Source organism: Cyrtonyx montezumae, unplaced genomic scaffold, assembly GCF_038088225.1.
Source record: "Cyrtonyx montezumae isolate F1298 unplaced genomic scaffold, pur_monq_1.0 scaffold_1, whole genome shotgun sequence".
In the NCBI taxonomy this organism is placed as follows: domain Eukaryota; kingdom Metazoa; phylum Chordata; class Aves; order Galliformes; family Odontophoridae; genus Cyrtonyx; species Cyrtonyx montezumae.
In genome coordinates this window covers 27973630-27998544 of record NW_027071825.1, presented here as the reverse complement: position 1 = coordinate 27998544, position 24915 = coordinate 27973630, and the positions used below count along the sequence as shown (strand labels likewise).

At 40.7% G+C, this 24915-nt stretch overlaps 2 protein-coding genes across 5 annotated transcripts in view; one reads left to right on the top strand and one right to left on the bottom strand.

Annotated features, from left to right (window-relative positions):
• The first annotated feature begins 6980 nt into the window (after positions 1 to 6980).
• Positions 6981 to 24182, top strand: PRG4 (proteoglycan 4). The gene is made up of 11 exons (XM_065746996.1): positions 6981 to 7077; positions 9037 to 9159; positions 10636 to 10755; positions 12727 to 12819; positions 15341 to 19924; positions 21030 to 21116; positions 21262 to 21401; positions 22159 to 22315; positions 23168 to 23347; positions 23554 to 23679; positions 24079 to 24182. The coding sequence occupies exons 1-11, from the start codon at positions 6981 to 6983 to the stop codon at positions 24180 to 24182; spliced, it is 5811 nt and encodes a 1936-aa protein (XP_065603068.1).
• TPR (translocated promoter region, nuclear basket protein) overlaps positions 23664 to 24915 on the bottom strand; it is a 47622-nt gene continuing 46370 nt past the window's right edge. For all 4 annotated transcript variants that reach the window (XM_065745524.1, XM_065745531.1, XM_065745549.1 and 1 more), the window contains exon 51: positions 23664 to 24426. In XM_065745524.1, the coding sequence (XP_065601596.1) occupies positions 24371 to 24426 (56 nt within the window). In that variant the 3' untranslated portion in view covers positions 23664 to 24370. The remainder of the gene's footprint in view (positions 24427 to 24915) is intronic.

Genomic DNA, 24915 nt, shown 5'->3' with positions numbered 1-24915 from the left:
TACTGTTTTCATGAAAAAAGTAATATTGTGATAGACTTTAAAAAACATGACCTTATTTTACAGCTGAGCTAATACAGCCATTGCCTTTCATTTGAAGGTCACGTGGAGAGGCTTATGGTTAACACACACTTTCTCACACTCCACTATTTTGTAATGTGATTTTGCTGCGAAACACATGAACATGGAAAGCTGCATTTAAATGATTTTGTACTATTCTTAGCTGGTATTTCAGACAGGTACTACAGCACAACACTGGAGGTCATCCTCTTTGTTGCTAAGAAGATATAAGTTTAAATGTTTGCTTTGGTTTCATAATTGGATTTTAAAATGATCTTCAACAATAACACAATCAACATCATTCCTTCTGAAACCAAAATTCTAGTTGAGATCTGTGTTGAACAGAAAGAATTACTTTCCAAAATACTTTACATGATGCACAAAGCTGCAGATTCATCATGCCTTAGCTTCTAGACTGCAGTGGTTCATATGTTTTTTCTTACTCACTCCCATAAAAGTCTGTACTGTTTAAATGTTGTGGTGAGCAAGAGAAAGCCAGCAAGAGAAGCAGGAAGCTCACAGAAGTAAAAAGAACCTATTTCAAAGGAACCAGAGTTCTCCACTCCCCAGACACTAATTCTCTAAGAAGGAAACTACCCTCAGCAGGAGAGGGATTCAAGTGAAATATCAGCTCCAGTGTCAGGAAGCTGGAAATGACTCTTGGTGTCACTTTGTGTAATTATGTGGCAAAGCATTACTGGCTGCCCAGACAGGACTCTTCAGCAGATGGTCATGATACACAACTTTGTAATGGAAAGAAATCGCATCCATTTACAGTGAAGTAATGTCTCTAAAGAAACTATCCCCTCCCTGCAGTCCTATGGCAGAACAGCATAGTTAGCAGTAGAGTCTCCATCTCACTGTTACATTCTGCCAATACAGACCAGGGCCACAGGAGAGGGGCAGCAGGAAGGCACTCCTGCAACATCAACAGCTGCTGCAGCCTGTCACGACATTCAAAATCAGTTCAGATATTAGGAAAAATCTTTTATCCGAAAGCATTGGAACAAGCTGCCCGGGAAGGTGGTGGAGTCATTATTCCTGGAAGTGTGGAGCTGGGGCACTCGGACATGCTTTAGTAGACATGGTGGGGATGGGCTAATGGACCTGATGATCTTAGACATCTTTTCCAGCCTTAATGATACTATGAAAAATCATCAAGCTCCGCCTCAAAACTTGCTTGATGGAAGGCTCTGTAAAAGCCTCACTGGTACAGACCTTAAGAGCTTTGTTTTAAAATGCCTGCCTCATTTTGCTTACACTTTGTTTAGAACTATTTGACCTTAGGCTATTATTTTCCTTAAGCTCAAATAAGCCTCTTCAGCTCAGTCCTCCCAATTCTTATTTCCTGGAGGTATTTACACACAAAAACCAAAGCCCTTCTCTGCTACAATTAACAAGTTGAACTCTTTTAGAGATTTCTCCTGTGTTTTTCCATTACTTGATTATCATAGCCCCTCTTCTAACCTGTCATAGTTTCAGTACCAGCTCAAACTGCTCTCAGTGTTCCAAATCAGACCACAGTTTTTAGTTATTATTTTTATTTTTTCCATTTTCACTGAATCAAGGACATTGAACTCTCAGATGTGCTGGGATAAATATCATCAGAAAATCTCAACATGCCACAGTAACTGCAGAGTTTAATCTGGCCAAAGAATGAACTTCTCTGAGCAATCTGAGCCCTCAGGAGGCGAACACTAGGGCGTTACCATGAAGTAAGGCAGAGTCATCAGCCCAAGATGGTGCCCTGGAACATAATGTTACAAACATAACATCACCCCTAAAATCGTGCCAAGCTCCTGCAACCTCTGCAAATTCCACAGCCCTCTTATTCAGCCCCTGTAGATTCCCAAGGACAAAAACACACGCTATCTGTTGGCAGAGGGAGTTGTTCCTGTTCCCCTCATGACTGTATATTCCAGTTAGTCTCGCTGCCTACAATCTGGTAGCTGATTACTGATGCTAAATTGAATTTCTCACACATCCTGTGTCTGCAACCCAGCCCGTTACCATCAGTGCCACGCTGGCTGAACAAACCAATACCTCATCTCTACCCAGAATGAAGCATTCATTTATGCTTTCAGTGCCTTTCAGTCTTTGCTTGCATTCCCTGTGACCTCTTTGCAGTTTACTGCTCTGGATTCAAGCTTTCCTGTAACACTGCTGCTGAACTTCACATTAAGATATGAAATTTAAAGTTTACCTTAATTGTCCCAGTTTATCACTGGATCTAATAGTGCATCTGATCAACACAGAAGGCAACTACCAACACTGGATACCTATTTCCATTCTGAAGTGAAATGAAAGGGCTCATCACATGCCTGCATCACACAGAAAGAGGGCAATCAGATAGCAGTGCTAGTCTGTCCTTCATGTTTTCTCAACAAAAGTGTTAAGCCCAAAAATTCAGTAATCTCAGATAAGCCTCAAAACAATATTCAGATTCTGCACATATTCTGAAACTCCTTTAGAATAGGAAATGACTTAACATTTACATTTCTCCTGGGAATTTGAAAACATCATCATGTTTAAAATCTACTACATACAGGGAAATAAATGTCTTGGATTCTTTGTAGTATTTTTACTAAATAGTGAATCAAAAGGAAGGAATACATTACCACAACACTGAAAAATCTTAGGTCTATATGTAGATGTCAGATTTTTCCATTTTAACTGTCTCGTTATTTCATATTAGAACAGATTAATTTAGGGCAAATACAAGACTTTCACAGGAGCTCTTTCTTTATTTGTAAATACAACTTGTGCATCACTGTTAAATTCTAAGATGAATTTCAGAAATTGAATGCAATCCACCTGCTTTAGCTGCTTCATCCTTATGCCTGTCCTAATAAATCTTCCTAGTGATATATGTCAGACCTTAAGGACACCAAAGACCATTTCAAAAGTGTAGAACGCAGCTTACACTCACCTAAAATTACTTTAACCTAAAAACTAAGTTGAATATTTTGAATGATTTTCTTTTCTAAAGAGGCTGGCAGAGTTGGAACATTACAGAAGTACACTGAAACACCATTACTGAGCATTTACTCAGTGTAGCCATAAAGTAGGATCTTACCAGCACAAACTCCAAAAAACTGTATTTTACTTTGCAGTTCAGTTCCCCCAGTAAAACAGAAGATGCCTATGAGTCTACAGCACTCCTTTTCACCTTTTAGTACCTGAATAGAAAAACCAGCTGTTCTAAGTCCAAATATATACTTAATAACATCAATATATTGATCAATACCTATGATAAATGGGATTAATCAGTCTCTGCCAGACACACTTCTAAAAACGAAAGTCACAAAGATGAATCACTAGATTCTTATAATCTCAATTTGATCCAAACCATATCCTTAATTTGAAGTCTAGAAGTGGAATGAATCATTAAAACACAACCTCCTCTCCCACACTTAGTCACAGAATGCCCTGGATTGGAAGGGATGGTTGGATCATCTAGTTCCAATTCCCCCTCTACAGGTCTCCTGCTGTAATCCCCAGTCCCATTTAACATTAGAGCTTTAAAAAATTGTCAGCACAGTTCTTGGAAACTTTAACTTTCTAAAGCTTGACCCATCCTCAAGCATAGCTGTATCTGAGGAAGGATACAAAGACCAATTCAGATCCCTGACCCTGATGACAGCTTCTAGTTATGGCAGCCCATACTGTGAAAATGAATTGCCTGGGGGAGGTAAAGAATTGAGCTCCCTGTCAGGACCATTCCTGCTCCCATCTACTTGTGCCCATGACAATCAGATAGTCTAATGGACTTTCAGATTTCTAACACTTAATACTCACTTCAATTCTAACCTCAGAATTAATGATAGGTATAGACCAACATCTAGAAATTTCCTGATACAGCAGAAAGATATTTGTGCTACAAGCAAGTAAATCTGGATATTTTCTTCAGTTGGCCGTGCAACTCCCTCAGAATGCCATGCTAAGAAGCTTGCCTTTGCTGCCAGTTATTCCAAGTCAATGCTGCACAACCCTTGCTGTAATACAGCCTCATTGAATAATTTACACCTTTGCAATGATCTTATTTGTTGCAAAAATCTGCCACAGAAGCCTTTCTTGCATGAGACAATTGAGTTGTTCCTTGTGCTCTGTGCTACAATTTCTTCCTTGGCAAAAGCCTAGTCCATTACATTTATTCATTTATTTAATAAAGAACTCTGTTTCATTCAGTCAAAATCTTTTCAAGTTGTATATTTGTACAGATACTTTTCCCTTAAATACAGACATTAAACAGACTATTTTTGCTGGAGCACATGAGGCGAAAGCTTGAGCATGTGTAAAGGAAATTATTTGTAGTAGCCTGCATGTGATGTTTAAGAAAGATGATTCTTCATGTTACAGGAAAATTACTTCACACTAAGTTTGAGGATAAAACACAAACTCTCAATGCTGTCTCAGGTTCTTTCAGTGGTACTTTGCAAAAGCCATGTAAAAGAGTAGTGTCTGTTTCTGGGAATCTTTATGAACAGTCCTGGGAATGAAATCACTGCAGTCTGGAAGAGTTTTCTGTGTCATTTGTTCACAAGTTAACCTGGAGCCTCTACTATTTCTGCCTCTGTTTAATTGGGTACTCCCTCTTTAGCTCTCTCAAGTTTACTTCTTTCCCCCCACATACTTCTCTCATGTTCGTTTTTCTTATAATTCTTATCATTTGCAATCTTTCACATTAGCCAAATCCCATGTGTTTTTTTTCTTCCAGTTACAGCTGAATGCTTTTATTCAGTAGGAGAATTAGTCCATATGATGCTACCTTATTAAAAAAGAACAAGTGATATAGAATACATTTCATTTTGTGTGACACTTTATTAGGCAGTAGCTACTTTTTAGTCTGTATAGATTGAAATCAATAACCATTTCAAAAGAATAACTTCATAAAAATTTTAACTACCCTAGTTTCTTTCCTAGACTTTAAATATCTACGGACCTGTCTTCTCAATCCACAGAATTTCTGTATCAAAGTTAAGGCCAGCTCCAATAAAGACTGAACCAAAGTTCTTGCAGTAACTACAGAAACCACTACATCCCCCCCCCCCCCCAGTGTATTACCTTGAATAAACTCTGTGAAATCTCTCTGCTTCCTTTTCTGTGAAGTATACTGAAAGTTACTTTATTGGCACTGTGCAGAGAACCACAAATAGCAAACAGATACTATAAGTGCTCCCACTTAATAATTGTATAAATAATTCCAGAAACTTTTGCAAAGATCATGCATGTTCCTAGGGCAATGCAAAAGCGCTCTTCTATTGGCTGGCACTAGTTAATAGAAACACTGTGATGACACGTAAGCTATTAGAAGTGTCTGTAATGCAGAAAACCAGAATTAAACTGATTCTATATGGTAATACATAAATTACAAAGAAATTATAGTGTAAAAATACTGCAGCCATATAATCATTGGTCCAAGTGTGCAAAACATGAAAGCACATGTCTAAATCCAATCTTTTTCAGAGATATCTGTATTTTTTCTTTAAACTCATGGGGAAGTGCTTTCTTACTTTTCAGTGTGAATTGCACACATTTATTATTTTGGGACAGTAAAATTACTTTTCTACTCTGAAAGTAACAGGGTAAGACAGAAGTGTCAAAGTTTCCTGCATTTTATAAAGTTAGTTTCTGAGCAAAGAAGTGGTCTCCGATCTCCAAGAGTTCGCATCATTCAAGTTTCAAAGAAGCCTCCTTTAGCTCTGGGAGTTACAAGTAACTGTTCCTAGTACTCTGAATAGGAAATAGATGAAAACAAAGACAGTTAGAAAAAATGAATGTCTCTTTCATTCATTTTTGTAGCTTTGCATAGAATATATACAATCAATTTGAGATTTCAATAAATTGTTTGATTTCCAGCTAACACTTTGGCAACATTTCCATTCAGCTCAGGGGAAAGTAGCATATATTCAGTGCGCAAGTGGTGAATTATATATGGCTGAATGAATTGGATCTCAGATGTTTCATAAGTAGAAACACCATCAGTAGCAGATAATACTGCACAATTTTAGGCTAGGCTATACTTCTTTGGACATATACTCAGCATTTGTGTATAATCACTTTTCATTGCTATGCCTAATAATGCTAATACCTAATGTGTTCCAGATACATTCAGGACAATTTGTTCATTTCACTCAGTAATCAAAATGTGTTTTGACTAGTAAGTTTCTTTTTTTTTTCAGTAATCGTTTTTCTTAATGGGAGTGTTTTCCAGATGTTGTGTTAGTCTAGTCATCTGGGATCTCTTCCAATTCATGTGGAACGTTTGCTGTCATAGGCCATCACTGGCAGCTTTGTTTAACAAGAGGTCTAATTAGTTAACCCCAGCGTAGTTATAAAGTGATATATAAGGCATTTGAAGCATCCCTCAGAGCAGACGCATTCTTTGTTAGGTAAGTGTAATTCCTTTCTCAGAGCATTCTGATGCAAGCACTCTTCCTCAGAAGGATGATGACGGGCTGGAACAGAAAGAACAGACTTTTTGCTTTTGAAAGATTATTCGCTTTTATCCTACATTTCAATTTGACATGGTTAAACATTAATATTTTGATGATAGATAATGTTTATAAAAATATGCCGATTAATCACTCTTTTGACAGCATTATTTCTTTTGGTTCTAGATTTACCTTTATCAGCCTTAGAGACTGGTGTACCAAACTCTATTGCAAAAATTCCTCCCATTATTTGTTAATGATGAATATTCCTAGTTTTACTACAAAATTTAACAGCTAATCAAATAGCAGCTATGAGAGAGTTTATGGAGTAATTGTAAATTGCCAACTTCTTGAATAATTTTAATACGAGCTGTATGTTGCAATGAAACTCATGTTCTGTGCAAAGATATGCATTTCAAGTTTTACCAATTCATTGTTAAAAAAATGTAAGAATTGCATGTAGTGATGTGAAATTATTTCTTTTTAGGGATGATGCCGTACCTGAAAGCAATGGTGATATGGAACATAATTTGCATATCCCTGGTGGTCCTTTCACTGTCCCCGATTCAAGAAGTGACTTCTCAAGGTACTGTAACATTCAATTGAAGGGAGGATGCCAAGGAAATCAAGAGAATGATAAGAAAGCTTCAAAATGAAGCTACAGATTTCTAAAACTCTTTTTTTCTTACATATAGTCATTATGATTCATATATATCATCATTGAATAACAAATTTTGCTGGAGTATAGTCCTATTTTTGAGAAATAACATGCATATGAATATCATGTAAGGTACATATTTATTTACTTCTCTCTCTGCAGACATATTCTGCAGATCCTGTTGTCCTTATGCTGATATATTTAGCAGAAGTGACTGGCAATATACTTCAAGGAAGAATCTAGAATTATAGTATCCATCCAGTTGAGTTAGAAATAGCTAAACAGAAGGGGCTGAGGGAAAGGAATGTGTACATGGGACTAAATTTTGCCAGTAAATGTACTGAGGCTGATTTTGGCAACTACATATACTACTGCAGATTTTAATTTACCCTCTGAGCTCTCTGGTTGCCTTCTAACCAAAGCTGCATGATGATGAAGGACTGGAAGAATCTGCATACTGGCAAGCCCCCTGCTGTCCCACTTCTCAAGTAGCTCTGAAGTGGTTATGCTGATAACACAGTGTACCACTTGCTTATAAAATATATTACTATCTGTGAATAGAAAACATAACGTCTGTACAGGTGAGCAGCTCACCAGGGCTCAGCCAATGTCAGATGCTACCTGCAGGGCAGCGGTGTCTGACACTGCACTCCCTGAGGTCAATGTGCACCTTCCCACTATTTTAAGGAAAAGAGCATCCAGTACCATTGAGGTGTTTTCCACAGAAGTATCTTCACAACTGAATTGTTGAAAAATACAGATTTAGAGGTTTAATCTTTTGTTATCCTAGGCTCTTCTTTCACACACACATAGTGTGCTGATAGAAATTACTGACTTTGTTGTTGTGTTGTGTTACATGTTATTCCTTGCTGTTTTCCTGTTGTTCCTCAGTGTTTAAGCTGGTTATCCAAAGTCTGTTGTAGCTTGCTGATTGTTCAGCTTTTTGTTTGTATTTAGGGACACTCCACTTGTGGTCCTGCATGTTGCATTTCCAGAAGAAGTGATAGTGCATAACGCTAGTTAATGGGGGTTTCATGTGGGAGGGTGAGTAAGCCCAGGTGAATATCTGATATTTTGGAAGCACATCTCTGATGTCTTGCTTGCCACCTCTAGCCTGCACCATGTTTTTATTATCTGGCATTTTGCAATACTACAGCAGTCAAGCCATAATGCCAATGTGAAATAAGCACCTAAGTTATTCTGCTAATAGCAGCCTTCTCATGATCAAACAGAGAGCAATTTGTAGAAGATTGCAGAATCAGATCTCAGTCTCAGGGGTTGACACCAAATTTCTCTCTGAATTCAGGGTGAAAAAAACCAACCATGTGAAGAGCAGGTAGATTTTGGAACTGTCAGTAAAAATTGCTCTGGAGATCTGTATTTATTATGGCAGTGCTCACCATTTACAACCCAGGCTGGTTTTATTTGAAGAACATTACCAAAAGTAAAAATCTGACAGACCTAATGCATCTGTCAGGTACACCGGTGCACTTCTGTGGCCATGCTTAGAGTGAATTTAGATAGAAAATGAAACAGCGTAGTACCTGGCTTATTTATTGCCAAAGATAGATCAGAACAAGATAGTCTGGATGCCATGACCAGCGCTGCCATGTCACTGAACTGGTCCTCAGGATTCACTGCTCTTCAGGGAAAACAGGACAAACCAGCCCAGACGGAACCCATCTCTGCTGCTTGCCCCCAGGCCAGCCCAGGGATCAGCTCTGACCTGCGTGACTTCCAAACTGGCTGCACTGGCCCACAGCTTCCACGGCCTGAAGTACAGAAATGGCATTCTTCAGGGAAACATAAATCTTCCTGCTTTGCCAGTCAGTTCCTCACATACCACTTCAGTTTGGCAATGTTTACACTGGTGTTGTGTAATTTTAGATTTATGGAGCTGTACAGGGAGATGTGGGGAAGGGTATTCTAGAGAGCATGTCTGCCACTGTGATTATAGCTGCCAACACTACAAGGAGTGCTGCCCTGACTTCAACAAAGTCTGCACAGGGGGTAAGTTCCCAAACACAGCCAGCGCCTGTCAGCAAAGACTTCTCCTGCTTGCACCAGTGTTTTGTCCTCTGAATGCTTAAATGCTTCTTTTGTTTTGCTTATCTATCCTTGTTCTCCTCTCACCTATGTACGATTCAAAAAACTTGGTGATAACCTCTCACAACCCATTCAAAGAAAATTTTGCATCTGTAGGTTGTCACCAAGAAAAGGGATTTGCTTTTTGGAAGAATAGAACAAGAGAGGGTTTTTCCCCATTGCATGTTTTCTCCTCCTTTGTGCACTTGTACTGTATTTGTTTGTTATATTTAAAAAAGAAAAAGATATTAAAAGCAAATTCGGGTAAGAAGGAAAGTTTCAGGATTTTCCAGAGAGAAATTCTGGGCAGTCCCACTCAAATTTAAGAGCAACAGAGTCTATAGGGTCTAATCCAGAGTCGGAGTACTGAATTAGAACTGTGGCTGGAGTGTGAAAAGATGAAGGGACAAGTATAAGTTTATGTGAAATTTATAACTGTATGGCTTAAAAAAATACAGATATTTCAAACTGTTCTGCTGGAGAAGTTCTCAAATTATCTTCTTATGCGTTACCCATATGTCAAAAATAGCAGGTTTTTAGATATCCAAAGTTATACTACGGTGTATTTCTAGTAAGATTAAAGGTGTGAGGTAAAGATTAAAGGTCTTAGATCTAGCACTTCAGGTTAAGTATTTTAAATGCAGAAACAGCACTACCTAAGATGATAATTATTTAGAAAATAAAAATATTTTTATTTTTTGGCACGTGAAATGAATTCACTGGCATCAGCAGAGCATTCCACCTCCACACTGGTCTAAAGCTGTTCCAAGCTTGCCTATACAGCAGTCCTAACTTTGCTAGATAATTACTTAATTTTAAAATATTGTTCTATACCCTGAGTGCCAGCAAGATGCTGACTTTAAAGGGACCCATGTACAGTAAACATATAGGACAAGAACAATACATCATATCCTAGTTTTGGAAATACAAAGTGATGGTAAATTCTTAGCTCAATTCTAATTTCTTATATGAGATGCTAAGCATCCTAAACAACCTCCTCCTTGGAGATCTACAAAAGCCACCTTGATGCAGCCTTGGGTGGCCCTGCTAGAGCAGGGGATGAGGTGACCTTAAAAGGTCCCTGACAGCCTCAGACATCTCTGGTTCTGTGAAGCTTTCTGATGGGACCTATCTAAAGTGAACTCCATTGTTACGTTTTCTCTTGCCACACATCCTAAGTGCTCTCAGTACCCCCAGTGGCAAAGTACAGTTCTGGTTACATGGGCTGAAAACACAATGAAATTAATCACACAAACCAAGTTCTGGGTCAGACCAGAATAATCACCTAGGAAGCTGTTCTTTAAATCAGCTTAAATATGTGACTTCGCTGTAGAAAGGTCCCAGTGTCACATGTGAACTACACAAAAATATTAATGCTGTTGTTTGTTCTGACTTATGTAGCAGTCTCCTGCAAAGGACGTTGCTTTGAAGTCTACCAAAGAGGAAGAGAGTGCGACTGTGACATAGACTGTGAACGATACGGAAAATGCTGCCCAGACTATCAAGAACACTGTAAAGAATGTAAGAAAAATCTTTATCACAATATTTTTCCTACACATATTTACATTTAGATACCCTGCACTGCGATATAATGTGAACTACACAGACTTTGTTCTTGGTATTATCCACATTCTCAGGTTAATCTTTCCATAAAATTAAACCAGTCCTATTGTTGGCTAATACACCTGCAGTATGGCAGTCTGATGAGTGGGATTCAGGAGTCAGAGACTACGTAAACATTTTCTAATGTTCTGCCAGTTTTGGCAGATACACTCATGCTGCTAAAATTACAATAATAGAATTTGAAGACACAGGTTGCAGAAAACGGGCATCACTTGGCAGTAAGTAGCCTAATTCATCTACATACAAGTAGTAATGTAGGTCCAACTCCCTTCAATTCCCCTGAAACTCACCCATAAGTGTGTACAACCCGGCCTCCTGCACTGGCATAACACAGACATTGACCATTTGATTTGAGTTACTGCAATGATTGGAAGCAGAGGGGGAGCTCTTGTAGATCCTTTCCGCTCTGAGTTCCAAAGAGGAGGCGCAGCCCAGTGTAGAAACTGCTCTTCTGGGGCAAGGAGAAGGAGCAATAGGGGACTGCCTGATGAAAAGTGGTTGCACACCATGCTGCAGCAAGAGGCATTTTAAGAAAATGCGCATTTAATCTTCAGGCTGTGAATTAAATTCAAGGAATACTTACAGTGATCCATGGTCACTTTTCTTTATCCTGTACTACACAGACCTGCAGGGCAGCCAATATTCAAAGATATACATATATCTTTAAGGATATATGCATATAAAGTTCTATCTATAAAGATATGCATATATCTTTAACAGTCAAGATGAGCATTATGAACTGTTATTTGGTTCATATGGCAGCCAGTCCCAGTCCACATAGCAGTTTATACTGAAATAGACTCTGTACTGAGAATTCTTGGCTAAATGTGTATAAGATAAATAGAGATGGATATATCCTGAGGTGAATTTGCTGCCTCTGAGGCTGCTTGAAACCTGCTTCTTGCAGCTGTTGCTGCCAGGATACCACCTGATTTAAATGACATTATCTGCCATTTTGTCAGTGATTGCATTCCATCTTCTCTTCCTTCTTGCTTTTTAATCTCTGTGATAAAACCCCTTCTGCTGGAGAAAGATATCCAGAAGGGTTACAGGTATAATGCTGGGACTGCAACAGGCAAAGACAAAACAAAAACACCTCTGAGCTGCTAGTTGGCCAGATCTTTCCCTCTGACTCAGAAAGAGCCAACAACTCTGCCACTGGGGAAAGCACAGCTTGCCCCAGCTTGGTAGTGGCTCTGCCCCAGGCAGGAAGGCATGTGGATCCACAGGTCCCATCTAGCAAGTGTGTAAGGAGCAGCACCACACAGTAGCTTACAACAGTGATGGCAACCACTGTTACCATGGCTTGCTGTTAATTTTTTCAAATCAACAAAAAAATAACCAACACAAAACCAAACGTTCCCAAATCCACTCTGCTCTCTACCAGAATTTTAGTAATTATATTATGTATGAGTAACTAAGGAACCTGTAAATCTTTTTGGAATGATGCAATACCTTATTGTAATTTATTTATTTTTAACCAAAAGAGTGCTTCTGCCTATAGCAGGGAGTTGAAATGAGATGATTTTAAAGGTCCCTTCCAACACAAACCATTCTATGATCTCAGAGCATAGAACTCCACTTAGAATTCATATTCTTCACACTTGAAAATTCCTGTCAGCTTGGAACACCTCATCTCTCACCTCTGGGAAAAAAGCATTCTGAAGTCTGTGATAAACACTTGGGAATCCCAAGAGTATTTTTCTCTTTTTCATTTCTCTTTTCCCCAGTAATACCCTAAAAAGTCCCATGGACAATAACTAATATAAAGAAGATGTATATGGAGAAATGTCATTGAAGTTCTGTTCCACTTTCTTATAACAAACATCTCTATGCGATCCCATTAACAGATCTTGTCATTTCTTTCAGTACACACAGAGAAGCCAGTGCCCAAGACTCCTCCCCCAAACAAATCAGCATCTAAAAGGTCATCTACAGATGAGGAAAAGAAGCCAGAGGAAGGTAGGAAAGGATACGAATGAAACAGGGTGGGTGTTATCTGAAGGGACATTAGAGACTGTTTGCCTGCTCTGGAAATAGAAAGGTGAGGCCAGACATTACCAACCTTGGAACCACTGGGTGTATAAAGTAATTACCTCACCTATGCTTCAAGAATGACTCTACTGACTTTACAGAGTTCGCTTAAGACACACTGGAGTGCAGTGACATCTCCCATGCCTCTATTTGATTTCCACACATAATTACAATAAAATAACACACCGTTGTCAGTTTTGGACAAATTCCACTGTAGGAACAGGAAGGGTGTTACATTCTGGGACAGTGAAGATCTGTTAGAACCAGGACAGGAAAACTTCCCGACAGGTTTCTTTAGCTTTAATCAAGCCAGGCATCCTGCAGCTTCAGAAAACACAAGTAACATAATTTCTTCTGAATGGAAAACATGCTGTGCTCCGGTGTTCTTTGATGTTCTGTTCCAGCATTATGAATGCTAACTTGGGAGATGAGTTTGAACTTGAAAATTTGAAGTAACAACAATGAAACAAGGCTAAAAGTCAACACTGGCCAATAGTTAAACCCTTTTTTTTAATTTGGACTGTTTACCTTTCTGTTGTGGTTATTTCCTGTTGCAAAGTCAGTCTAGAAGGTCAACTGGCACAAAATCAAGGAAATATAGACAACAGGAATCCACTTTACTGTTGGTATTTCAGATATACTGGGTAGGATGAAGTCCTGTTCTGTAATGCTCTGCTCACACTGCACTGTCTCCACACTATGCAGGGATTATTTCTCATACTGCAAAGTACTCAGTGCTTCCAGCCTGCTGAGAGGCTGCCAGTAGTAGCTCAGATCTTGAAATACCTTTTCTAGAGGATTTGTTCAGAAGGTAAGCAATGCTGCTCTTGATTTTTTCAGGTTTTTAAGAACAAGTGTCAATTTGGTTGTAAGGGGAGAAGGCAAGTGTTAAAAAAAAAAGCCAAAAAAACCCAACAAAAATCCCACAAACAAACAAAAAAGAACTCTGCAGCAAAACCGAGAAAACAATTAAATGGCACAATGTCACAGAGATCAGTAAGAAATCAAAATATTAAAATGCAGAAACATGAATTGCTAGTTTCTGCTGAATCTATCTACATTAATAATTCGATCCAGGATCACGTAACTCCAAATAAAAGTAGAGTCTTAAAGCTGTAAATCACAAAGAGGAAAAACACAAAAAACACAGCTCAGGAGATGTAATTAGGTATCTGTACTCAGAAAGTTCCTTTTCTTCCTGTGTCTGTAATTCTCTCCATCAAGTCTAGGACACAGGAGCAGCCTTTATTATAATTAGGGACAAAATAGAATAAATCAAAGGAACTGGCAATGAAGGGAGGTATCCTATTAAAAGAACTATATCTTACAAGGTGGTTCCCTTACATGTCTTCACATACAAACACCAAATTTAAATCTGCCCTGCTGAGTTCAGAGTCACTATGGGTTAATCCATGGGTGTTCAATATTTCAGCTTTCCTGGGCAGCACTGAACAAAGAGTAATCATCTAAGGTGGCATCTAAAGAGGTTGCTCTGAAGGCAATGCCTTCTAATTATTTCTTGGAAACTACAACCAAAACAGAGAGCACAATAACGCTATTTATTAGAGCAAATCCTCAGCTACAAAATGCTCTTCAACACAGTCACCTCTGTTGGCTAAGAATTTTCAGCAGTGATGAACAAGAACTGCATGCTGCACTTGTAAAAATCTGCACCAGTGGAAGTGTCCCACTGCTGAAATCATATCCACCGTCTGGTTTCCATAAATGTTCAGCAAGTGTCAATGAATGACAACTTATTCTGCATGGAAGAATTCAGTTCCATCACTTGGCTTCATAAGTACTTGCATGTCAGATGCCATTCTGTCAGACTACCCCACTGCTGCCATCTGTTGCATGGCAAAAAAAAGTAATGGAATCTTGATGAGAAGCTTCAGCCTCTAATACCATCTCACCATCATCCACTTATGAAGTTGTGGGAAAATAAAATAAAATAGGAGGCATTACTTTCAGGGCAGCCATCATAAAATATATAATATAGTTAATGTATATCGGTAGTAAAGCTTATTTTAATTTTAAATTCTTTTTATTAAAACATATAAAAAAGAGTAACAAAAGCATAAATCTAGTGAGATATGCGACCCTGTTTTTGTGAAACTAATGCATCAGTCTGGTTTGATGGCAGTGGTTGCAATTCATACTGAGCTCTCCAAGTCTGAGATTTTTCATGAATTTTACACTTGTCTGTAACTGGTATTTATAAAATTTAACGTAAGTTTACATGTATTTTTATAAACCAGCATTAAACAATGGAGGTTTCAACCACTGTAACACAAAGTAAAATTTTACATAGAAAGCAATTTTTTTATTTTTTTTTAAGCAGAGACCTTGAGAACAATGAACAATCCCTCTTCACAAGACAAGCATCTATTTCTAATCAGAATGCTAAAAAAAGATGCATGCATTGCAATTCTAATGCTGTAATATGTTTTTCATCTCATAGATACAAGCACTGTGAGCAGTTCTCCAACTACAAAACAGCCAGATACCACAGAGGTACCAACAATTCCCAAACCTGAGGAGACAACACCTGAAGCCACAGAAGCACCAACAACCCCAAAACCTGAGGAGACAACCCCTGAAGTGACGGAAGCACCAACAACCCCAATGGCTGAAGAGACAACACCTGAAGCCACAGAGGCACCAACAACTCCCAAACCTGAGGAGAAAACACCTGAAGCCACAGAAGCACCACCAACAACAAAACCTGAGGAGACAACACCTGAAGAGACAGAAGCACCAACGACCCCAATGGCTGAAGAGACAACACCTGAAGCCACAGAGGCACCAACAACTCCCAAACCTGAGGAGACAACCCCTGAAGCCACAGAAGCACCAACGACCCCAAAACCAGAGGAGACAACACCTGAAGCCACAGAGGCACCAACAACTCCCAAACCTGAGGAGACAACACCGGAAGCCGCAGAAGCACCACCAACAACAAAACCTGAGGAGACAACACCTGAAGTGACGGAAGCACCAACAACCCCAATGGCTGAAGAGACAACACCTGAAGCCACAGAAGCACCGACGACCCCAAAACCTGAGGAGAAAACACCTGAAGCCACAGAAGCACCAACGACCCCAAAACCTGAGGAGACAACACCTGAAGCCACAGAGGCACCAACAACTCCCAAACCTGAGGAAACAACACCTGAAGCCACAGAAGTACCAACGACCCCAAAGCCTGAAGAGACAACCCCGGAAGCCACAGAAGCACCGACGACCCCAAAACCTGAGGAGACAACACCTGAAGCCACAGAGGCACCAACAACTCCCAAACCTGAGGAGACAACACCTGAAGCCACAGAAGCACCAACAACTCCCAAACCTGAGGAGACAACCCCTGAAGCCACAGAAGCACCAACAACCCCAAAACCTGAGGAGACAACACCTGAAGCCACAGAGGCACCGACGACCCCAAAACCTGAGGAGACAACACCTGAAGCCACAGAAGCACCGACGACCCCAAAACCTGAGGAGACAACACCTGAAGCCACAGAGGCACCAACGACCCAAAAACCTGAGGAGACAACACCTGAAGCCACGGAAGCACCATCGACTCCCAAACCTGAGGAGACAACCCCTGAAGCCACAGAGGCACCAACGACCCCAAAACCTGAGGAGACAACACCTGAAGCCACAGAAGCACCGACGACCCCAAAACCTGAGGAGACAACACCTGAAGCCACAGGGGCACCAACGACCCCAAAACCTGAGGAGACAACACCTGAAGCCACAGAAGCACCAACGACCCCAAAACCTGAGGAGACACCTGAAGCCACAGAGGCGCCAACAACTCCCAAACCTGAGGAAACAACCCCTGAAGCCACAGAGGCACCAACGACCGCAAAGCATGAGGAGACAACACCTGAAGCCACAGAGGCACCAACAACTCCCAAACCTGAGGAGACAACTCCTGAAGCCACAGAAGCACCAACAACCCCAAAACCTGAGGAGACAACACCTGAAGCCACAGAGGCACCAACGACCCCAAAACCTGAGGAGACAACACCTGAAGTCACAGAAGCACTGACGACCCCAAAACCTGAGGAGACAACACCTGAAGCCACAGGGGCACCAACGACCCCAAAACCTGAGGAGACAACACCTGAAGCCACAGAAGCACCAACGACCCCAAAGCCTGAATTGACAACCCCTGAAGCCACAGAAGCACCAACGACCCCAAAGCCTGAAGAGACAACACCTGAAGCCTCAGAGGCGCCAACAACGCCCAAACCGGAGGAGACAACTCCTGTAGCCACAGAAGCACCAACGACCCCAAAGCCTGAAGAGACAACCCCTGAAGCCACAGAAGCACCGACGACCCCAAAACCTGAGGAGACAACACCTGAAGCCACAGAAGCACCATCAACTCCCAAACCTGAGGAGACAACACCTGAAGCCACAGAGGCACCAACAACTCCCAAACCTGAGGAGACAACCCCTGAAGCCACAGAAGCACCAAGAACCCCAAAACCTGAGGAGACAACACCTGAAGCCACAGAAGCACCAACGACCCCAAAACCTGAGGAGACAACACCTGAAGCCACAGAAGCACCGACGACCCCAAAACCTGAGGAGACAACACCTGAAGCCACAGGGGCACCAACGACCCCAAAACCTGAGGAGACAACACCTGAAGCCACAGAGGCGCCAACAACTCCCAAACCTGAGGAGACAACACCTGAAGCCACAGAGGCACCAACGACCCCAAAACCTGAGGAAACAACACCTGAAGCCACAGAAGCACCATCAACTCCCAAACCTGAGGAGACAACACCTGAAGCCACAGAGGCACCAACAACTCCCAAACCTGAGGAGACAACTCCTGAAGCCACAGAAGCACCAACAACTCCCAAACCTGAGGAGACAACCCCTGAAGCCACAGAGGCACCAACGACCCCAAAACCTGAGGAGACAACACCTGAAGCCACAGAGGCACCAACGACCCCAAAACCTGAGGAGACAACACCTGAAGCCACAGAGGCGCCAACAACTCCCAAACCTGAGGAAACAACACCTGAAGCCACAGAGGCACCAACGACCCCAAAACCTGAGGAGACAACACCTGAAGCCACAGAAGCACCATCAACTCCCAAACCTGAGGAGACAACCCCTGAAGCCACAGAGGCACCAACGACCCCAAAACCTGAGGAGACAACACCTGAAGCCACAGAGGCACCAACGACCCCAAAACCTGAGGAGACAACACCTGAAGCCACAGAAGCACCATCAACTCCCAAACCTGAGGAGACAACCCCTGAAGCCACAGAAGCACCAACGACCCCAAAACCTGAGGAGACAACACCTGAAGCCACAGAAGCACCATCAACTTCCAAACCTGAGGAGACAACACCTGAAGCCACAGAGGCGCCAACAACCCCAAAACCTGAGGAGACAACCCCTGAAGCCACAGAGGCACCAACGACCCCAAAACCTGAGGAGACAACACCTGAAGCCACAGAGTTGCCAACAACTCCCAAACCTGAGGAAACAACACCTGAAGCCACAGAGGCACCAACGACCCCAAAGCATGAGGAGACAACACCTGAAGCCACAGAGGCACCAACTACTCCCAAACCAGAGGAGACAACTCCTGAAGCCACAGAGGCACCAACTACTCCCAAAGCTGAGGAAACAACACCTGATGTGACGGAAGCACCAACAACCCCAAAACCTGAGGAGACAACTCCTGAAGCCACAGAAGCCCCAACTACTCCCAAACCTGAGGAAACAACACCTGAAGCCACAGAAGCACCAACAACCCGAAAACCTGAGGAGACCACTCCTGAAGCCACAGAGGCACCAACGACTTCAAAATCTGAGGAGACTACCCTTAAATCCACTGAAGCACCAACAACTCCCAAAGTTGAGGAGACTACCCCTAAAGTCACAGAAGCACCAATAACCAAGGCTGTTTCTCTCATCACCCCCAAAACTGTGATGAAAACTGCTGGAGCCACAGAGGTGTCAACAACTCACAAGGAGAAAGTAATAATACCTAAGGCCACTGATGCTCCAATATTCCTGGCTGACCCTCCCACCATTCCTGATGTCGAACCATCTACGCCTGCAGCCACAAATGTTAAACAAGGCACAACTACTACAAGAAGCAAACTTGTAAGTATAACTGATAAAAGTGGCAGAACAACAGCTAAGCCTATTAGAACCCCTGTAACCACAGAGACCTCCACTAAAAAAGAAACAACCACAGAGAAAAAGGAAGAAACAACACCTAAGAAAGACAAAACTACTGTCTTTGAAAACATTTTGGAAGGTAGAAGAGATCCAACTACTGTAACTATTCCAGATGCAACTCCTGCAGCCAATCAAGCTTTTACTACAGCAGCTGAATTAGAAGCAACTACTACATACGAAAAGGCTGCAACAACAGCTAAAGGAGAAGCAACCCCAGCAGTACAAGACAAAACTCCCACACCAAAAGAGACTTCATCATCTACAGCTAAAAGAGAACATGCTGTAGGAACTGTGACTGTAAGATCGGCAGCTACAAGCGTTATACGCAAGCCCACTATGCTGCCTTCAACTGCCAAAACTGATTCACCTCCTAAACCCAGAGAGACTGTGACAACTGAAAAAGACACAACTATGGAAACTACACGGGCTGTACCAGTAGCTGCTGAGTGCATCATTCCCCCTAGGGAGACAACCACAGCTGGTAAAAAAGAGATGACCACCCTCTCCAAGGAAAATAGCTATACTACTGAAAAAGAAACAGATGATGCCCCTGAAAAGCTCCCTAATCTTGACAAGAAAGAAGTAACTACAGTGACTGGAGGGAGAACAACAACAGACAAAAAAGACACAATAGAAGAAATGTTTCTCATTTCTAGAGGGACATCCAAGCCAGCTATACATTTCCAGGAGATTACTGACACAAGTGACAAGTCTCCTCCATCCAGCCCTGAAACCATGCCAGTAGAAGGGCCCAAGATCAACAAGCCTTTAATACAAACTGCAGACTTACCAATTTTATCTGGAGGAGCAGAAAGTAAGTGTACAAAACCAGAGAATGCAGCAAAACTTATGAGTAAAGGATGTGTAAGAACTTCCTACACCTCTGTCAGCATCTTGAATTCTATGCAGTACTTTATTTTCTGTTATGTAGTTATCAAAATTTTCCACATACTTCAGAGGATGATTTTATTTCATGCTCTTATTTTGGTCCTGCTGAAAAATATTTGTTGTAAATACTGTGGAAGATGGAAACAAAACAAAACAAAAACAAACCAACAGATGTAAAGGAAAACAAAGATAAACTTCTAAGTCTTACCATAACAGTTAAAGAATCAGACTGAATCTACCTTAGAATTTACATAGTCACATAAGTAAAATAAGATGGCTTTTTAAAATTCTCTTTCTTTGTGCTTTTTGCCACAACTTTTTTGACGTCCTCACTATCATAGTAAGTGTATACAGAGAAACTCTTTAGAACTTTTAGATCCACTGATGGCCCTTTTGAATGAAAATACTTGGATTTTTGTTGGAAACATATCCTTCCGTTACATTTAACTGAAATAAATGTAAATACAATCTTAAGAATGAAAGATGGGAAACTTATTAGAGAAACATGGAAGAACATGGAGTAAGCAACTGTAAGCTTAGAATCATAGTGGTTGGAAGGGACCTCTAGAGATCATCAAGTCCAACCCCCTGCCAAAGCAGTTCCCTACACCAGGTCACACAGGTAGGCATCCAGGTGGGTCTTGAATATCTCCAGAGAAGGAGACTCCACAACCCCCTGTGCAGCCTGTGCCAGTGCTCCAAGTAAGCTTGGAGTGCTTCCAGTGCTTCAAGTAAGCTTGAAGGAATTAAACATGAGACATAGCATGCAAAGCATCTATAGACTTCTATCTGAATTATAGGTACTGAGGTAAACAATAACTGTACATAGTTGCGTAAACAGTTGGTCTTAACGTTCTTTGGAGGAAAACACGAGAGTTAAACTTTTAAAAAATACATCTTGAACGTGGTCCAAAGAGCCCTGAACTTGGTCCTACAGATAAAAAAAATTAGCTCTGCTTCTGGTGCTGGGGGAGGCAATGTACTTATTGTTAAAAGAACCAATCATCCTGAAGCATGCTGTTTTGCAGAAGGGAAGGCAGACGAGAAGGACCTGTGCAGTGGGAAGCCAGCAGATAGCATGGTTGCCCTGCCCAACGGAACTCTGGCTGTCTTCAGAGGTATGTAGGCCCTGCACCCTCCACTTGCCTCAATGCTGCCATGGGGCAGGAGGTGCAGTTCTCCTCCTTCCCAAGCTTTTCTCCCTGCAGTGCTCTGCCTAGTCACACATTTCACAGTGCAGGCCCTGTCTTCTCCTACCTGCAGGTCACTACTACTGGCTGCTGAATGGCAGGAACCCGCCGACGACCAGTCCCCGCCTGATCAGTGTGGGCTGGGGCATCCCATCCCCCATCGATGCTGTATTTTCCAGGTGCAACTGTGATGGCAAGACATTCTTCATCAAGGTGGGAAAAGTAGGGAGGTTTTGAAGCACAGCCTCGATGTATAATGGAGTTGTTCAGGACAATCTTGTGCTCCAAAGCTACATTACTCATTCTGTAGAACATTCTGCATTTTCGACCTCAAAATTAAGCAGTTGAAGTGAAACTTTTCCTCCATCCCACCTCCTCTGCCTTAGCATTGTGCTTCTCAGAATACCCAAATTCTGTGCTTTCTTCCTATAATTGCTTATTGATCAAATATTTGATCATCAGTACAATCAGTATTTCCAAACATGCTCCATACCCCCCAAAAAACTTTTAAAATGCAGTTATTCACAGAACCACAGAACTGCAGGGGTTGGAAGGGACCTCTAGAGATCATCTAGTCCAACCCCCTAAAGACACATTCCATTATGTCTTTCCTTTGCCCAGAGATGAGTTTGCTCCCAATACTTTTCCCTTTCTTAAAGAATGATAGATGCACACCTAATTAAAAATGTTATGCAGGTTTTTTCCAAATTAGTCACTCCGCCTAAAAGTAGAAAAATGGAGACTTAGAAAGTAAATTGCTTTGTTTTAGTAACCATTATTCCAGATCATTTCTGAAAATTTACCATTGTAGTAGTTTGTTTTTAGTGGACTTAGGAGCACTTCTAGCCAATAAGATAACCCGAGGTGGTTCTCAAAATGCTAGCATTACAATTACTTTTAATATCTGCATTGAAGCTCAGTTACCAAGAATGAATTTCCTCTGAAGCTCATCTTTTGCTTAAATCACTAGGGTCCCCTGTATTGGCGTTTCACTAATGGTGTAATGGATAAAGGCTATCCCAAACCTCTCACAAATGGATTTGCAGGGCTAAGTGGGAAAATAAGAGCTGCTCTCCCAGTGGCAAGTTACAATGGAAGACCTGAATCTGTTTATTTTATCAAAAGAGGTAAGTCTCATATTTCAGATGTTCACAAATGATCAAAACATATTTTGAATTCCATTAGTGAGGACTGACAGACATATTTCTTTCAAAAACAGAAATTTAAGTGATATCAGAGTACATTTGCTAGTCAAAACACAGCCTGAAGCTTTAAACATCTCTAAGTTCTACAAATTTTTAAGTGCTTTTTAAAATACACCAGACTGCATGGGACAAAAGCATCTCTAAAGACAAGCATAAAGACAAGTTTTATTTGATGGATTAAATTTATCAAATTCATCAAAAGAAAGGCTTAAACATTTCTTCTAGTTCAGAACTAATGCATGGAAATTTACCTCAGTTCTTTCATTGTTAACTATTTATCAGGTTTTAAATGAATGTAATTTCCTTACTGTGTATGAACAACGTATGGCAACGTAAGAATTGTTCCTGAAATAAAAGTAAGCTTAGGATAATTAAATGCAAGTCCTTTTCTGAACTCTGGCCTCCTCCTTTCCTACCCTAAAGCGATGGTCTTACCCTTGGTTCGATAAATAGGTACAAATGGCAATCAAAGTAGTTCCCCTGGAACTGTACTTACTATAGTAATTTTAATGAATCTGCAGGAGTTACTGCTATGTCTGCAAGTGTATGCTGGATTTATAGAGCAAGGCTTTCACATTAGAATGTAGGAATGGATATAAAAAGCTGCAAGCTGCAACTGCATTAAGACAGTGGTAGACATATTAAAGTGATACGATGGTTTTCCTGCCCACTACAGAAATACTATCCAACTTCATCAAGCTGGTGTTTTTTTCTCTGTAAAAGAAAAAATTTTTCTCCGTAAAAGAAAAAATATTAAACTAATGTCTGTTTTAGATGGCAACATGCAACAGTATGTATACAGGCAAGAACCAGCCAAGAAGTGCCAACGGAAAGCACGCATTACCATAAGATACCCAGCTTTTGTCCCACGACTTGTAATAAGGAGACGCTTTCAACGTGCAGTAGGAATGCCAACAGTTATTCAGACTGTCAGAATCAACCCATATCAATCTGGTAACTTATGTTTATTCATTTTCTCATACAACCATTTTAATATTTGTAGCTTCTGAAATGTTACACTGTTCCATTCTTCTCCTAATATAGAACTTCAATTTTTTTTAATCTAATGATTCTTGTTTGCTCTAGATAATACAAGTAAATGACAGCTTTTGGTGGACACGCTGTGACACTTCCTAACTCAAATCTCCTTTTCCTTGCAGGAGTTTTGCGCAAGGAAATCAAAGTGACTGCCTACTGGAGAGGGCTTCCCAAAGTAATTCATTCAACGATATCAGTACCCAACTACAAAAAGCCTGATGGTTATGACTATTATGCCTTCTCTTACAGTAAGTTAAAGCTAACACAAGTTACTCTATTTCAAAAGACTAAGGGGCGAAAGAGTAAGAAACAAAGAAGCCTCTGAGCCTTCTAAAGCACAAAGTTACAAGTTGTGATTCTGCATCACTATTTCTGTGTTCTAGTAGTACTAGTGTCTCCTTCTTTATTCCTTATTCTTTTAAGGGATTTAATTATTAGAGGTATTATAGCTATAAAATTTAGCTAAGCAAAGATCTACATGTAAAAAAGTTGAGGCCAAAAATGGATTTTTATAGCCTTTCAAATTCCTGTGTAGATGTGCTGCTATTCACGCTGAATGAAATTAAAAGGCAGGCTTTAATTTCAAGATTCTTTCCATATAGTAACTGCAGCTTATGAAATTAAATTATGATGTATATTCATTTCAGATCGGTACTACAGTTTGGATGTGGGCAAAAGAATAGCAAGACCTGTTACTGCTCTCACGGGAAAGACTGTATCCAAAGACTGGTATAACTGTCCTGAAAAGTGATGCAGAGCAGAAGACTTCTTAGAAAAGATAACATTTGAATTTCAACAGTTTGTCTAATTTCATTAATAAAGACATTGAAACGTGTGCAAACAAATCTAACTATAAAATGCTGCTTTAAGCATTCATTACACCAACCACAGGCAAACTGGAATATTTGTACACAAAGCTGTAATTACTTTACAGATCTTTTAACTAATATTGCCTCGGTTCAGGCCTCCTCTGCCTCCCATTGCATGAGTTACACCTGTGTTGGGAAGAAAACAAATGCATTAATAGAAATCCTTTTCACCCATTTAATCAAACATTGATACACCTGATAGTTCCTCTTCCTATAAGGAACTGCTATTGCAATGGGACGCTTCCTTTCTGTAAAAACTCAATCTCCCTCTTCCTCTCCTAGAGCTTGCTGATAAGGCTACATTATACTTCTGACATTAAGAGTATGTTGTTGACTTAAGATCATATCTCAGGTTCTTTGGCAAAAGAATAAATATGGCAATCTTGCCACATTTGATATCAGTTGCCCCTCCCCTTTTCATTATTAACAGAAAGAGTGATAAACCATTAGGAAAATCTATCCAAGGTCATCAACCTCACTTCCTACAGAAATTTCATGCATTTCAGTGCTACTATTTCTAGGACGTTAAAATAATACTAAATTGAATAAAATCTGACTAAGGATTTTTCTCAACACTGACACATAAACTGCCTTTAACTTTGGTTTTAACATATA

What these genes read in the sequence shown, in the direction of transcription:
- PRG4 (XM_065746996.1), top strand. Translation starts at nt 6,981, where the DNA reads ATGATGCCGTACCTGAAAGCAATGGTGATATGGAACATAATTTGCATA. An exon ending in CAACAAAGTCTGCACAGGGG is followed by an intron (nt 9,160 to 10,635) that starts GTAAGTTCCCAA and finishes TGACTTATGTAG; the next exon opens with CAGTCTCCTGCAAAGGACGT. An exon ending in AATCAACCCATATCAATCTG is followed by an intron (nt 23,348 to 23,553) that starts GTAACTTATGTT and finishes TTTTCCTTGCAG; the next exon opens with GAGTTTTGCGCAAGGAAATC.